The 17,244-nt window shown below is 33.8% G+C and overlaps 1 protein-coding gene across 1 annotated transcript; it reads left to right on the top strand.

Annotated features, from left to right (window-relative positions):
* Nucleotides 1–1,564: 1,564 nt before the first annotated feature.
* On the top strand, nt 1,565–3,184 carry LOC127898847 (uncharacterized). Its single transcript, XM_052431338.1, has 2 exons — nt 1,565–2,432; nt 2,538–3,184. The coding sequence occupies exons 1-2, from the start codon at nt 1,565–1,567 to the stop codon at nt 3,182–3,184; spliced, it is 1,515 nt and encodes a 504-aa protein (XP_052287298.1).
* Nucleotides 3,185–17,244: the final 14,060 nt, after the last annotated feature.

Below are 17,244 nucleotides of genomic sequence, written 5' to 3'. Positions count from 1 at the left end.
GTTATCCAGAGACGCTGGTTGATTTCTTAACCAATGATCTAAGCTTCCGTTAATCACGTGTTCGTAAACAAGTAGCTTCTTCTCATTAACAGAGTAGTAACCAAGCAACTGCACAAGATTTTAGTGCTTTACATTGCCCAGGGTTTCCAATTGAGCAGTGAATTGTCTCGGTGACCCTGTATTTTATTCTTGCTTAACTTCTTGACTGCAATTATTTTCCATCGGTCAAAGTAGCTTTGTACACAGCTCCAAAGCCACCATCCCAATACTATTTGTCTTGTGGAAGTTGGAAGTTGTTGGAGATGGTGGGTTTGGAGCTGTATACAAAGCTATAATTAAGCAAGGATACTTGCTTGCTTAATAATTGAGGTTGGAAGTTTGAAGTTGTTGGGGAAAATAATTGCAGTCAAGAAGTTAAGCAAGGATAAAACACAAGATCACCGAGAATAATTACTTTCTGAAATGGAAACTGTTTGGGTTGGATTTTTCTAGTAGTGTCTCAAAATATAGTCGATCCTAATCTACTCATAACTTATTGTTGTTGAGCTGGCCTCATAAGTACAACTTGGAGCCTATGTTGGCGACCTGGTTTACAAGTACGACCTAAGATCTATGTGAATGACCTAGTTTAATAATACAACCTCAACGCTATATGAGCGACTAAGAAATTCATCTGTCTGATCTGAAAGTGAAGTAATCCGACCTTGAAATTCTCTTGTCCGACCTGAGAATTAGCTTGACATGAAAAATTACTAGTTAAGAGAACGTGGCCTAATTTATAGGGAAGTTGTGTGCCACGATCTATTTAAACCACCTTCAACTGACAACCACTTGCAACTGCTGAAGAAAGCGGGCTAAAGTTAAGGAGGTAACCGTACACGACGAAGAGTCTATTTAAACTGAAGAGCGCATCAGGTGAGGGGGTTAGCAAAAATCAACCAAAAATTCTATAAGTGACCTATCTAAGAGCCTTAACAGGGCTTACCAGATTTTTAGTTCTTTTATCAGAAAATTCCTTTCTTTTGAACCCATTCACAATTCTTCCCTCTCATTTTCATCTCTTTATACAAAATTTCTAACTTAAGCATCGGAGGGTCTGCGTCGGAACCCCACCGGCGTATCCTAACCGTGTTTTCTGGTTGACAGGTACAGAAAATTGTGGTCATATTGGCGTTTGAGCTTGGATTCGTACTGTAATTCCCCTAAATAAACAAATTCAGCTGTTGAGGTCATTTTTCGGCATCAACATCTTGGCGCCGTCTGTGGGGAACGGTGCGAAAAGCCATACGTTTGACAATTTAAAAGGAAGAGGCTATCAGATTACGAAATAGCGATGGATGACAACGACGGAGATAGGCAGACCTTGCGCCAATTGGCGGAAGAAATGAATGCCACAACAGATAAGAGATGAAGAGAAGGGATTGAGAGGCAAATGGCAAAATTTGAAGAGATGATCAGGGGGCTGGTTGATGCCCAAGTCAGAGGAACTCAAGTTCGAGCTAGTGATCCAGAGAGTAGTGGAGCGTGAGAGAGGGAAGAGCTTGGTGGTGAACAGCAGAGTGGAATGGGACTACCACAAGTTGGGGTACGACAAGAGAATAGAAGTGCAGGAGAACAAGTGAATGAGTTGAGAGGGAGAATCAATGACTTGAATCAAGAAAGGGAGAGAGAAGAGCTGAGAGACCCCCACCGGGCAAATGAGCTTGAGCAGCGAATGATGCAATTTCAAAAAACTTTAGAGGCATTAGAGGCAAAAACAGAGGGCAAGAAAGTGGTAGGAAGGTTGTTACTTGATGACGAGTCCCCATTGGTACGTGAAGTGATGGTGGTAACTTTGCCACCCAAGTATGTGGTTCCAGCCTTGGTGTATGAAGGCAAAACTGACCCGAATCATCACGTGGAGAAGTTTAATGAGATGACCGGGATCCAAGGCTTGAATGATTTTCAAAGGTGCCATGTTTTTCCTTTAACCATAGAAGGACAAGCACGAGAGTGGTACCGGAGATTAAATAAGGGAAGCATAGGAAATTTTAAGGAGTTATGTGCCCTTTTCGCTGTGCGTTGTAGGGGTTCATGCATACCAGAGCAAGATACGAGCAAATTGAAAAAATTGGTCCAAAGAGAATTTGAAAGTTTGAGGAGCTTTGTGACCAGGTATCATAAGGAGGTTACTGATCTAGGGGCCTTTGATCATCCAGATGCTCTGGAGGGATTAAAGAAGGGGTTGAGAATCAATCGATTGTGGAATAGCTTATATAGTAAGGGGATAACAACATATGCTGAGGCGTATGACCATGTAAAATTGGACATGAAAACTGAAGATGCAGAGGAAGAAAAGAGGAGAATGGAAATGCAGACAGGGGGTCCAATGAGAAAGGGAGACCTGAGAAGGAGAGGAGATAACTTTGGGTATGGCTCGAGGATGAACACGGGTGATAGGCGTCATTATGACAGAGGGTTGCTTAATTATAGACAACCAGAAAGGCCGGGTTGAAATTGGGAAGGAAATCGTGAAAGAAGAGAAATCTCATTAGTAGGAAGGGGCCGAGAGGGAGGAAATAATTATGGGAGGAACCAGCGGGAGAACCGAGTAAGAGATTACAATAGGTTGCCACCGCCTGTAGACCAGAGAGGACTGAGATCTGACAATGGGGTGAATTTATTAGAACAGAGTGGAAGATACACACCACTGAACACAAGCAGAGCAGAAATATATGCTGCAATAAAAGACAAAGGGTTACTAACACCGCCAAAGCAAATTGTAAGGGGTTTGGGAGGAAGTGCTCACCACAAATATTGCGAGTTTCACAAGGTGACCGGACATGGAACTGTAGATTGCATTGACTTGAAGGAACAGATTGAATGGCTAGTGCAAAATCAATATCTAAAGGAGTACGTGGATGACCAAGAAAGAGGTAGGAGAAGAGGAGACATCATAGATAATGTAGCGATGATGATTATGGGAGGGCCGACCTTAGCAGGAGACTCAAACCGCTCAAGGAGAAATTATAGCAGATATTCATTAAAAAGTTTTGAGGTAAATTTTAATGTTCCGGCACCAAAGAAGCAGCGGGTTCAAAGGGTGCCGATCATGTTCACAGACGAGGACGAGGAAGCAGTCGCACATCCACATGAGGATGCGCTTATAGTGAAGGTTGTCTTGGCAGGGCAGGAATTGAACTGAGCTTTTGTAGATGGGGGAAGCTCGGTCGACATTTTATTTAAGCAAACTCTGGACAATCTACAAATAGGAGACCTCGGGCTTGATCCGGTCAGAACATCACTAAAGGGGTTCGGTGGAGCTGAGCTGATTCCCCTTGGGTTGATTGACTTGCCACTGACAATAGGGTCCAGCCCACTACAAAAGACAGTGATGGTGACATGGTCGGTAGTTGATGAGCCAAGCCCTTATCAAGTTATTTTGGGCAGACCATTCAATAGGATAGCAGGAGCAGTGAGCTCAACCCATATGCAATGTGTGAAGTTTAGAGTTCAATGTGGAGTTGGAGTGATGAAGGGCCAGCAACAAGTGGCTCGAAGCTGTTACGCTACAGCTGCGAGAGAATCCATGCAGATCACAAGTATCGATCCACGAGCTGAAAATAGGTTGTGCCAACAGCGACCTAATGAAAAAATGAAACAAGTGCCGGTAAGTGAGGTTGATCCGAGCAGAGTGGTAAGAGTGGGAACAAAAATGATAGATGACATCTCCAATGAGCTTCAGATTTATTAATAGAGTTCTAGGGCTGAGCTGGGAAGGACCATATAAAATGCTACACTCATTTGGTAATGGGGCATATAAGTTAGGTTATCAGGATGGCGGGGTCGTTGGCAAGACATGGAATGCAGAGCACCTACGAAAATACTATCAGCTAAGATATATCTTATTTATGATGTTCTTGTTTGTTTGTTTTCTTTAAATATGCTAAGAAAGTTTGTTTCTTTGTTATTTCAATTTGTTATGTGTTCAATTCTCTAACTTTTGCTATATTAATATCAATGAGGTTATTTAGAAGTGCAACTTTATTTCTTATCTACTTGTGACCGGTCTTATTGAGATTGATATCGACATTGCAACCTTGTTGAGGTTCAACGTGAAAACGTTATCCAATCTTATTGAGATTGAGATCGACATGGCGGCCTTATTGAGGTCCAATGTGAAAAAATTCATCAAATCTTATTGAGATTGAGATCGACATTTTGGATCGTATTAAGGTCCAACGTGAAAAGATTTATCCAATCTTATTGAGATTGATATCGACATTGCAACCTTGTTGAGGTTCAACGTGAAAACGTTATCCAATCTTATTGAGATTGAGATCGACATGGCGGCCTTATTGAGGTCCAACGTGAAAAAATTCATCCAATCTTATTGAGATTGAGATCGACATTTTGGACCGTATTGAGGTCCAACGTGAAAAGATTTATCCAATCTTATTGAGATTGAGATCGACATGGCGGCCTTATTGAGGTCCAACGTGAAAAAATTCATCAAATCTTATTGAGATTGAGATCGACATTTTGGACCGTATTAAGGTCCAACATGAAAAGATTTATCCAATCTTATTGAGATTGATATCGACATTGCGACCTTGTTGAGGTCCAACGTGAAAAAATTTATCCAATCTTATTGAGATTGAGATCGACATTGCGGCCTTGTTGAGGTCCTACCTGAAAAATTTATCCAATCTTATTGAGATTGAGATCGACATTGCGACCTTGTTGAGGTCCTACCTAAAAAATTTATCAAATCTTATTGAGATTGAGGTTGTCATTTTGACCTTGTTGAGGTCTAATTGTAATCCAACCATGTTGAGATTGAAGACGGCTATTACCTTGTGGTTAGACAACTTTAACTTTTATCTTGTTGAGATTTACATTTTTCAATTTTATCGAAATTCGCTTTTACCTTATTTAGGTCGACCATTTCCTTATTGAGGTTGGCCATAAGCTAAGTTCTACAATTTTCTATTTATTAAGGTTGGCCATTGCCTCGTGGAGTTTGGCAATAGCCTTAACATTTACATTCTACAATGTTCAATTTTGTTGAGGTCAGTCATTGGCTTAATGAAGTCGGCCATAAGTTAAGTTCTACAATTTTCTATTTATTGAGGTTGGCCATTGCCTCGTGGAGTTTGGCCATAGCCTATTTTGTTGAGGTCGACCATTGCCTTATTGAGGTCAGCCATAAGATAAGTTCTACAATTTTCTATTTATTGAGGTTGGCCATTGCCTCGTGGAGTTTGGCCATAGCCTTAACATTTACGTTCTACAATGTTCCATTTTGTTGAGGTTGGCCATAGGCTTAACATTAAGTTGCCCAATTTTAATTTTATTGAGGTCGGCCATAACCTTGTTGAGGTCGACAATCTATTTTCTTAAGGTTGACATTTTCGTGAGGTCAATATTTTCTTTGTCGTGAGATCGTGAGGTCGGCGTTTTAGCTCTACACTTAATCTTGTTGAGGTCGACAATCTATTTTGTTTAGGCTGACATTTTCGTGAGGTGAATATTTTCCTTATCGTGAGGTCGGTATTTTAGCTCTACACTTAACCTTGTTGAGGTCGACAATCTATTTTGTTAAGGTTGACATTTTCGTGAGGTCAATATTTTCCTTGTCGTGAGATCGTGAGGTCGGCGTTTTAGCTCTATACTTAACCTTGTTGAGGTCGACAATCTATTTTGTTAAGGTTGATATTTTCGTGAGGTCAATATTTTCCTTGTCGTGAGATCGTGAGGTCGGCATTTTAGCTTTACACTTAACCTTGTTGAGGTCGACAATCTATTTTGTTAAGGTTGACATTTTCGTGAGGTCAATATTTTCTTTGTCGTGAGATCGTGAGGTTGGCGTTTTAGCTCTACACTTAACCTTGTGAGGTCGACAATCTATTTTGTTCAGGTTGACATTTTCGTGAGGTCAACATTTTCCTTGTAGTGAGATCGTGAGGTCGGTGTTTTAGCTTTACACTTAACCTTGTTGAGGTCAATAATCTATCTTGTTAAGGTTGACATTTTCGTGCGGTCAACATTTTTCTTATCGTGAGGTCGGCGTTTTAGCTCTACACTTAACCTTGTTAAGGTCGACAATCTATTTTGTTAAGGTTGACATTTTCGTGAGGTCAACATTTTCCTTGTCGTGAGGTCGACGTTTTAGCTCTACACTTAACCTTGTTGAGGTCAATAATTTATCTTGTTGAAGTTGACATTTTCGTGAGGTCAACATTTTCCTTATCGAGATTGACATTGAAATGATAGAATCTTGGTGAATTCAAGGTCATTGCTTGGTGTTATTGCTACCAAAGTTGACCATATCTATTTGTTTGACCTCAACAAAGTCTTAGATGGGCTCAATCTACGGAATGCAAGTCATAACCAACCCCAGTAAATAAAGAGTAAAAAGGCAAGGTCAGCATAATAATCATCCGAGTACAAAGGCAAAATAAAGTTCAATAGCATACGGTCTACACAAGTTCATATTGCAAAAAGGGGCAAGCATTTTAATAATTAAATTTAGGAAGTTCTCTCTTGGTCTTCAACAACCCTACTAGTTAGGGAGACCTCACCCTCAACCCTGACCCTATCACCTTGAGGCATTTGGTCATGGTTATTTTCTTGTTCCACACCTGAAGGTTTCTTCTTACCCTTCTCTTTGCTCATTGTTTCGCTCTACACCGTCTTTCTTTTGCTTGCGGCCATATTGCTCTTTCTTAATTATTTTAGTTTCCAATACCGTTCACATCTTCTCAGTATTGAAAACTAGGGGACTGGTGTTGGGTTTTGAGAAAATTTTTCTATTAGTTTCCAACACCAGCAATGACTTTCCGATATTGAAAACTAGGGGACTGGTGTTTGGGTTGGATTTTTCTAATAGTGTCTCAAAATATAGTCGATCCTAATCTACTCATAACTTATTGTTGTTGAGCTTGCCTCATAAGTACAACTTGGAGCCTATGTTGGCGACCTGGTTTACAAGTACGACCTAAGATCTATATGAATGACCTAGTTTAATAATACAACCTCAACGCTATATGAGCGACTAAGAAATTCATCTGTCTGATCTGAAAGTGAAGTAATCCGACCTTGAAATTCTCTTGTCCGACCTAAGAATTAGCTTGACATGGAAAATTACTAGTTAAGAGAACGTGGCCTAATTTATAGGGAAGTTGTGTGCCACGATCTATTTAAACCACCTTCAACTGACAACCACTTGCAACTGCTGAAGAAAGCGGGCTAAAGTTAAGGAGGTAACCGTACACGACGAAGAGTCTATTTAAACTGAAGAGCGCATCAGGTGAGGGGGTTAGCAAAAATCAACCAAAAATTCTATAAGTGACCTATCTAAGAGCCTTAACAGGGCTTACCAGATTTTTAGTTCCTTTATCGAAAAATTCCTTTCTTTTGAACCCATTCACAATTCTTCCCTCTCATTTTCATCTTTTTATACAAAATTTCTAACTTAAGCATCGGAGGGTCTGCGTCGGAACCCCACCGGCGTATCCTAACTGTGTTTTCTGGTTGACAGGTATAGAAAATTGTGGTCATATTGGCGTTTGAGCTTGGATTCGTACTGTAATTCCCCTAAAGAAACAAATTCAGCTGTTGAGGTCGTTTTTAGGCATCAACAGAAACCTTGGGGAAGGTATAGCTCAGAATCTTGTACAGTTGCTTCGTTACTGCTCATTTAATAAGAAGAAGCTACCTGATTACGGGTACATAGTAAATGGAAGCTTAGATCATTGGTTAAGAAATCAATGAGGGTTTTTCTTGATTGGGCTAATATGTAGAAGAACTTAGAATGATATTTCTATTACGCTTCATTAGCATTCATGTTATTTCTATTACTATGGAGAGCTAATGATAAATAATTTGTAAAACATGTAGAATGAACTTAAAATTATAAGTTGTAAGAGTTCCTGTAGCTAATCCAATCAATTTCGCTTCAAAATCATCTAATTGTCAATCCATTACTTCAAAATCATCTTGATTGTCAATCCACTTGTTGCTAACTAAAAGAAACAAGAAATTTGAGCTAAAGCAGCTATTTAGTAGTTGAGAAAGACAAAGGATTTTTCTTTTAAATATTCTAGATTTCCTTCTTACTAATCACAATGTAAAATACAAACTATATATACCCAGTTCATGAGCAAGGAAGTTACTAACTAATTCATATTATCATAACTAATTCGAATAAGAACTAAGAAATCTAATTGATACAGAAGTATGGAGCAACTGTAACTATCCTTGCTGCTCAACAGATTTAGCTGACTTCCCAGTAATAGAATTAGCTGACGAGGCAATGTTGACATGTCTTGACAGATGGCTTTCTTCCTTTCTGTAATGTAGCATAGTATGCTGTCTTCATAGATGTACATGCATGTACATTGAGTTTGGCTCTTAAGTAATTGAAATGAAGAGAGGTTAATGTCTTAATTAAGATATCTGTAATTTGTTCCTCACTAGGTACACAGAGAATGTTTAAATCATTAGCTAAAACTTTGTCTCTGATGAAGTTAACGTCAATCTCTATGTGTTTGGTTCTTGATTGAAAAATTGGGTTCCTAGCAAGCTCGGTAGCACTAACATTATCACAATACATAGTTGGTTTCTCTACACAATGAAGTCCAAGCTTGAGAAACAATGACTTTAACTAAGCCATTTCTAAGGCTACTAATGCAAGTGCTCTGTATGCACTTTCAACTGATGATTTGGTAACCACTGATTTCTTCTTAGAAGACCAAAGAGATTAAGTTGTTTCCCAAATACAATCAGTAAGTACCAATAGATTTTCTATTATTTAAATCACTTCCCCAATCAATATCTGTGAATGCTGTTAGTTTGAGAGAACCTTCTTTGACAAATTTCAGACCATAATCTTTTATTTCTTTCAAATACCTTAACACCCTTTTACTGGCCACAAGATGTTGAAGAGTTGATGAAGACACATATTGGCTTAGTTTATGGACAGCATAAGCAAGTTCTGGTCTACTTAATAGTAAATACTGAAGATCTCTTACTATACTTCTTTAATAAGTAGGATCCTCAATATGATCTTGAGTCTTTGACACTACTCATTAGTGTGTCCATGCCTTTGCATTCAAGCATATCTACCTTAGCAAGTAAATCTCTAATGTACCTTTTTTGAGATAGGTGTTCGTTGTCTTGATCATATAGAACTTCTATGCCAAGGAAGTAAGATAACTTTCCTAAGTCCTTTAAAGTAAATATAGAACATAATAATTTGATAAAGCTTTCCAATTCAGCACAATTTGGCCCTGTAATGAGAATGTCATCTGCATATATGAGGACTAGGATTACTGAAGTTTTGCTCATTCTAAAAATAAAGATGTATCAAACCTGAAATTCTTGAATCCCCATATTATAAGGCAGCTTTTCAACTTGTCAAACCATGCTCTCTGGGCTTGTTTCAGTCCATAAAGAGCCCTGTGCAATTTATAAACAAAATCTGGTTTTTATTGATCAATAAAACCTTCTGATTGTTTCATAAATACCTCCTTGTTCGGATCAGCATTCAAGAAAACATTATTCACATCCACCATCTGATCTACCATTGATTCATCACAACAAAGCTTAACACAACCCTTACTATTGTTGGTTTCACCACTGGATTGAAAGTTCCAACGTAGTTCACTCCCTCAATCTGTTGGAAACTTTTGGCAACTAACCTTGCTTTGTACTTTGCAACACTCCCATCAATATTAAACTTCACTCTATGCACCCATTTGTTATCAACAAGCATGTGATTTACACATCTTGGTACCAAAGACCAAGTACCATTTGACATCAGTGCATTATACTGTGCGTTCATTACCTGAAACCACTTTTCATCATTTGCAGCTTCCTGAACCGTATCTAGTTCTTTGTTCAACTATATTGCAGTGTACAATTTTGGCTTAAAAATTCCTACTTTTCCTCTAGTGATCACGGGATGATGGTTATGAGATAAGCGCGTTGGATGTTTTGGTTTTGTTACGTATTATGTTTCTACTTGGACTCAATATCAATATTTTAGCTAAGAAAAAGGAGTTTGAATTTTCTTGCAAAATTTAATTTATTTTTGAAATAAATATTATTTTCCTAAAAATATTAATTGATTAACTTTGATAAAAAAATTAATGAAACTTTAATTGAATGAAAAACAGTTTTTAGAAATAAAAATTTTGGATATTTAATTCTTGATAAAATAGTCACTAATTTATTATAATACATAAAATAATTTAAAATATTTCTATAAATAATTTGAATAATTTAATATTATCTGTATATTAATTCATTGATACTTACTGACGTAAAATAATTAAACTTCAACGATTTTTTTAAAATAATTCAATCAGTTTTAAATGTGACATTTCATTTTCGTTTAGAAAAGTAACACGACAATGCATACATAATTCCTTTCGTCTGATAAGCCATATATTTTATAAATTTATGAATGGCATGGCATACGACTTTAGTTTATAACATTGTCATCCTTGTACAGAGAATATGAAAGACATGACATACAATTTATGGAAGTCGTACGAAATGTCGTCTATGTGACCATTTTATAAACGACATGATATTCAATTTGTACTTTGGATCAAGCAATGCCATCTTATGACATGCCATCAATTTTCTGAATATAAACATGACATTGCATATGCGTGGCTGTTTTCTACGACATTTGATCTATGGTGTGAATTTACAAACGACTTGTCATACAACGATTTAAATAAATTTTATTTATTAACTTATTATTATAAATTAAATAATATTTAATATCTAAAAATAAATAAATTAATAATATAATATTTAACTTTATAAATAAATTAATATTATAATATTTAGTTTTCTTCTAAGTTGAATCAATTAGTCTGAGTCTAATCCAGTATTACAGAAAATATAAGACAATATTAAATATAACTTAGTGTAATTTATTTAATCGAAGTCAACAACAATAATTATTGAAGAACTCAATGAGTGATGATACAAATGATTGGATATGTAGAGGAACTGTGCATTAAGACGTCGTGGAGGAAATTCTACAAGTAGATCGCATTGCGCTTGCTAAATGCGCCAATCAATGCCTAAAATTTCACACAATTTTATTATATATACGGGGTTTTTCTTTCTTTAATTAGACATTCAGTTTCCACTTTGAGATATTTTTGTCTTTATATTAATTGAATGTGGATAATTATCTTTGGATCAATCAAACTTCTGTTGTCCTTGCCTAAACAAAAATGTTGGGCCCATTAATTCATCGTGTTTTAATTTTGTGTTGCGTATTCTCAAGTCATGCCATTGCCCATCAGCTTAGTATACATAGTCCATGGACTTACATATCTATGTCTTAAAATGTGTTTATGCCAAATTTGTTACTAGCGTCTAGTACTGAAAATGTCATTAGCAATAATGAAAAGTGGTACTAGGAGCGAAAACTGATGAGTGTTCTCAGTAATACTTGTTGCAATGTATGACGACACCTATAATTCCTATATTTTGATTTAAGTACTTATTTAATTTTTATATTGTAAAAAATTACCTCAAGAAACCCCTGTTGTTAAATTCTTTATATTCTTACCCTCGTATTTTTCTTTACTTTTAAAATAATACCCTTATAACAATATTCTAACCTTCATGATGATATTAATGAAAAGAAAAAAATGTTAATATGTCAAATTAACCTTAGAAGTAATTTAAAATTTTCCACAAATTTTTATGTTGTTATTTTATAAAAAAACTAATGTATATAAAAGTAAAATAACTATTAGTAAAATTGTTGCAATGATATTAAATATTGCTTTACGTTGGTTGATATTAATTTATTTATAAATTAGTTATTATTTATTAAAAAGATTGTTGTAGAGGTACAAAAAATACTAGTTCTTTATACTGATATTTATTAATTTGCTAATCAATTTTTTATATATAAATTCATTAATATCAAGAATATTATTGCAAAAGTAAAGAAAAAGTAAGGGTAAAAATATAACATATTTAACTATAAGGGTATTTTGAGATATTTTTTAAAAATATAGGGACCAAACAGATATTTAAGTCAAAATATAAGGACTAAACGAGCATTTATCTTATATTATAATACATTACTTTTTGTTAAAGCTAAATACCATCAACTAATAAATAATCACTTAATTTAGGGCCAATTTGGTTATGTTGTATCATTAAAAATAACTATTGTTAGTTGTATTATAGAAATAATCATATGTGAAGAGAAATAGTTAATCATTTAGTAAAATTCGATATAAAAAGTGTTACTAGTTTTATAAGTCATATGTGTTTGGTAAATCTTATTGTTAAACTGCTGTAAGAATGTAAGTAACTAAAATAGACTTAATTTTGAATAAAAATTATTTACACATTTATATAAAAAAAATCTATTATGCATATGTAATAATTGATAATTTATTATACCAAAGAGAAAGAGAGCATATACCACAAATAAACTCAGAAAAGAGAACGGGAAAAAGGAGGACGAAGGCAACCATTTGAAGCTTTCGTGATGGCATCTTTTAACTTTTGCTTCAAATTCGTACAACGCTTCAACATTAGGGGAGCATCTGGTTATTTATATTGTGATGATGACCATTTGTCTGCTTGTTTGTTCCTTTTTTTTTTTTTTCTTTTTCGTTCTTTCTTTTTTGTGAAAATAATTGGGAGAAACATGTGTTGCATATAGAAAAGGTGAGGAACTAGGTAGAGCCCGCCCCCCCCCCCCCCCCCCCCCAAAAAAAAACAAAGAAAAAAATATGCGACTGAATTGAAAATTTACCAATTCTGTGCATACATATTTTACTATTACCCTTGTCAATTTTATATGTTTTATGTTATCTCCAACTAGCCTACTCACATTTATGGCTTCTGACCTGTGGTCCTTGTCGAATTAAAAATCTAATTCCTCCACGATATATAAATTAATAATAATGTTTTACTTATTTAGTTAGGATACTTATTTTATATCCCAATTGATGTGATAAATAATGGGGTAAAAGCTTAGTCTTTATATTATGAGGTTAGTATCCGTTTAGTCCCTATATTTTTTAAAATACCTCAAAGCATCCATACCATTAAATTATTGACACATTTGCCATTATCTTTGGTTCCTTTTAACTTATTTTTATAATATTACCTTATTACAATAATGTTTCTTTTTTTAGACATTATTAAAAAGAAAAAAATAAATTACCAGTTTAACACTAGAAAAATAAAAAAATACATATTAATTTTTGTGGCACACTCTCCTGAGGAGTTAAAATATTATTTTTTCTAAAAAAAATTGGTACTCTAATTTTTTACAATATTAATTTTTTTGGAAGTACATGAGTTTCCACAAAAATTAATATATACCTTATTTGTTTTTATTTTATTTTTGGGTTTAATTTGATATTCTAATTTTTTATTAATATTAAAAAAAAAATTACTGTAAGAGTATAATATTGTAAAAGTAAGCTAAAAGGAATAAAAAATAAGGGCATGAGTGTCAATATTTAGCAACAATGATGTTTTGAGGTGTTTTTAAAAGTATAGGGATTAAATGAACACTAACCTCATAATATAGGGACTAAACAAGATTTTACCCTAAATAATGTGTAGATTGATTAGTTTAAGTGATAGATAATCATTAAATCTTATTATTTTTAATTCGAATAATAATAATTTTTTTTGTGACACATCAGTTGGGATACAAGCTAAGGCTCCGTTTGATACAGCTTATTAAATAGAGCTTATAACAGTAGAGCTTATAGCAGTAGAACTTATACTAATAGTGCTTTTGGGCAAAAAGTCATTGGGTGTTTGGTTGTAAATAAAAAAAGCACTTTTGAACAATTAAAATGTGTGATATTTTTTATATTATACATTTTTTAGAAAAGCTCTCTAACCTCTACTCGCAAAAGCTCAAATTTTGGGCTTTTGCTAGTAGAGGTAAATTAGCTTATTTAAGCTAAAAAAACTCTACTAAAAAAATAACCAAACACCATAAAAATTTTTAAAAAGTGCTTATATGATTAAATAAGCACTTATGACTCTTAAATAAGCCATACCAAACAGACTCTAAGTATTCCAACTAAATAAGAATAGCATCACTCATAAATCAATATGATAGGAAGAGTCAGATATTGAATTTATATCCAAATACTGTTAAAGGCCTATAGCATTAATTATTAATGGGAATAACATTAGCATATAAATTATAACTCTATTTTATGCCAAAGACAATTCAATGTTCGTTGGTCAACGAATGTGTATTTGCAAATCTAGCCATTAAATAAATTTACGTTGCATGAAGGTTTGGTTTTTGTTGCTGTAGGTGTTTCCGCGTATGGAATAAAATTACATATGATTGACTACTCACTTGACAAAAGATCGATACTGATAAAATAACTAAAGATGATGAAGCAGTACTTCAAGGGAGCACATAATCCGTAACCCACATCTCAAAAGCATCTACGAAAAGGCGAAGAATAAATTGAGCTCAACTATTTTCTACGTACAAAATTGTATCAATATAAGTTTGTTGTACACGGATATGCTGTAGAGACTTTTACATGGAAGCACTTAAAAACAACAAAAATTACATATTTTCTGTCTTGCCATTTTTATTTTATTTTTTAATTATAGTCTGATAGCAACTTAATTCTCCTTTCATCCATATAAGTAAAGTTCGAACTGAATACATTTTTTACCACCCTAGCCCAGAAAAATTTTATTAATGAAGCATCTTTTGTAAAAGGAATTCAAATGAATAAATATTACTCTCAATAAGCCCATTCAAAGGTGCTAGAAATCGATATCCTTAATTAGCAAACATTACATTAACCAATACTCTGAATGAGATTCTGAAAAAATGAGTGGGATTCTTAAAAGAAAATTGTTATAAGATATTTTGGAAATTAAATAAAGAATAAATTAAGAAATGCACATACTTTTTTTTCCTTGTTAAAATGCACATGGACGTGAAAATAAGCAATTTCATTATAAAATCAGCCATTGTATTGGCTCCTATCTATCGAACAAAGCCTCTTTAAATTGCTTGGCTGCTTCAATTCTGCAGTTAAAATTTTGATTATTTGCTTGTAAAAGTAAATTGATAATTGATTGTTTAATTTTGAGTGAAAAATCAAATAAAAGAAAACAAAAAAGAAAAGATGTAAAAAGAAGTATTTATGTTTGCTTAGTGAGTTAGAGATTCAATAATGGTGACAAAATTTTAAAAAAATGAGTTCTGCTTGGTATCAACAAAAATTACAAGGGATCTCAACAAGAATAAGCCCCCGAAAAATAGAAATAATAATATAGGATGATTGTCAGATTGTGGGCTTGAAGGTTGGTTCTTGCCCACCGTTCAGGGAGTTTTCTTGAATTACACATAAAGTCCCTATATTGTTCAATTTTGTTGAAAATATTTCTTGAAATTTTGAAAATCTTCATGAACATCCTTCCCTGCAAGCAAACATTGATTCCATTCTCCTTCAAATTTGCAACAAATGCATTCAATTCCTCGCTTTCTTTAAAGAATGTGAGTTTACTTCCTTGTAATCAAGTTGTACAATAATCTTTTTCCTTTCACTTGATAAATTAGGTTGGCGATAAAAACGATTTAATAAATGATTAATTGATGAATCCTAACATATTGATCCCTAATTTTATAGTTTAGTTCATTAATAGAGAACTGCATTAGTTTTTTTTTTCTTTTTCCCCCTGCACTGGCGCTAGTAGTATGTTATTTTTTTTAAATTTTTTTGTGTCAAATTTTGATCTTAAAGAAGAATATTTTAATTAAGTGGAACATATATTTAATCAAACTATTATTTTGTTCAATTTTTTTAAGAGTAATGATATAGCCACAAACTCTTGTACAAACTTAATTTGTACAAGCTGACGTGGCATGATAAGATTGGTTGAATTAAATATCAATTGACTCACATGATTTGTTTTTATTATTTTATATTTCATTTAACCAATAAATTAATGTCACGTCAGTTTGTACAAGAGTTTATGACTGTATCATTACTTTTTTACTTTAACTATCAATTAATATTGTTTGTAGATTATGTCAATTAAAAGCAGTTACTGAAACATGAAATAGAAACAGAGTATTTGCAAATAAACTAAGCAAAAATAATAACGATCTCGCATGCATTCAAAACTCTAGAAAATTGAAAAATCTTGCCACAGCAAAGTAACTTGTACATGCAAAGCGGCAACTACCATTTAAGGATCCATGCTTAATAGATGGTGTAACTGAAGTACTTATCTAATCAGAACTTTTGGGTATGCACTGAAATGATGCGATTGAGAATTTGTACATGAAGTTGGTGGTGCAAGTGAAGGACACTGCAGCTTGAAACTTTAGTGGTTCGTCGTTGTTTATGACACATTTTTTTAAGTTTTTTGGATGAAAAAATATTTTAGGATCAATGAAGCTATCAGAGTTGAAGCCATCACAATTTAGATGAAAAAATATGGCACAAGTGTTGTGTACTTCCACTTCATAAGAATTTAAAATATTTAGACAAATAACTGTAAGGCTTCAAGTTTTCAATCAAACGATTAAAACCGTCACACAAGGCAAAGTTTATTTTGTAAAATATATATTAGAAATTATTTACACATCAAATCAAGCTATTGGTATTACTTCTCGTGATCTATAAAAACGCTTTTAATTACATCAAAAAAATAATTTTAAACACAATCTTAAAAGCATAATTTTTATTAAGTATGTAAACGTATAACAAAATAAATAATAATAATACTAACAAAAACAATACTAAAGTGAAAGAGTGTACATACCACAAATAAATACAAAAAAGAAAGCGAGAAAGAGAACTCGGGCAACCATTTGAAGCTTATGTATTGCCATACTGCCAAAATCTTTAATTTTGCCACAACTTCTTCTAATTAATGGAGGATCTGGTTATGTATAGAGCCATGCATGTATGCCACAAATCAGTTAATGCATTAATTAAATATAAAATAACTATGTTGAGTGCCTGTTTGGTATGGCTTATTTAAGAGCCATAAGTGCTTATTTAATCGCGTAAGCACTTTTTAAAATTTTTTATGGTTTTTGGTTATTTTTTTAATAGAGTTTTTTTTACCTTAAATAAGCTAATTTACCTCTACTAGCAAAAGCCCAAAATTTGAGATTTTGAAAGTAGAGGTTAGAGAGCTTTTCTAAAAAATATATAATATAAAAAATATCACACAGTTTAATGGTTTAAAAGT

The sequence above is a fragment of the Citrus sinensis genome, chromosome 7 (genome assembly GCF_022201045.2).
Source record: "Citrus sinensis cultivar Valencia sweet orange chromosome 7, DVS_A1.0, whole genome shotgun sequence".
Classification (NCBI taxonomy): Eukaryota; Viridiplantae; Streptophyta; class Magnoliopsida; order Sapindales; family Rutaceae; genus Citrus; species Citrus sinensis.
The sequence above is the reverse complement of the archived record's forward strand: the minus strand, read 5'-3'. Positions and strand labels throughout refer to the sequence as shown.

Bases quoted from the DNA above. Each gene is read 5' to 3' on its own strand.
- LOC127898847 (XM_052431338.1), top strand. From the start codon at position 1,565: ATGGGACTACCACAAGTTGGGGTACGACAAGAGAATAGAAGTGCAGGA. The intron at 2,433-2,537 runs GTGATAGGCGTC...TCTCATTAGTAG, and splicing joins TGGCTCGAGGATGAACACGG to GAAGGGGCCGAGAGGGAGGA.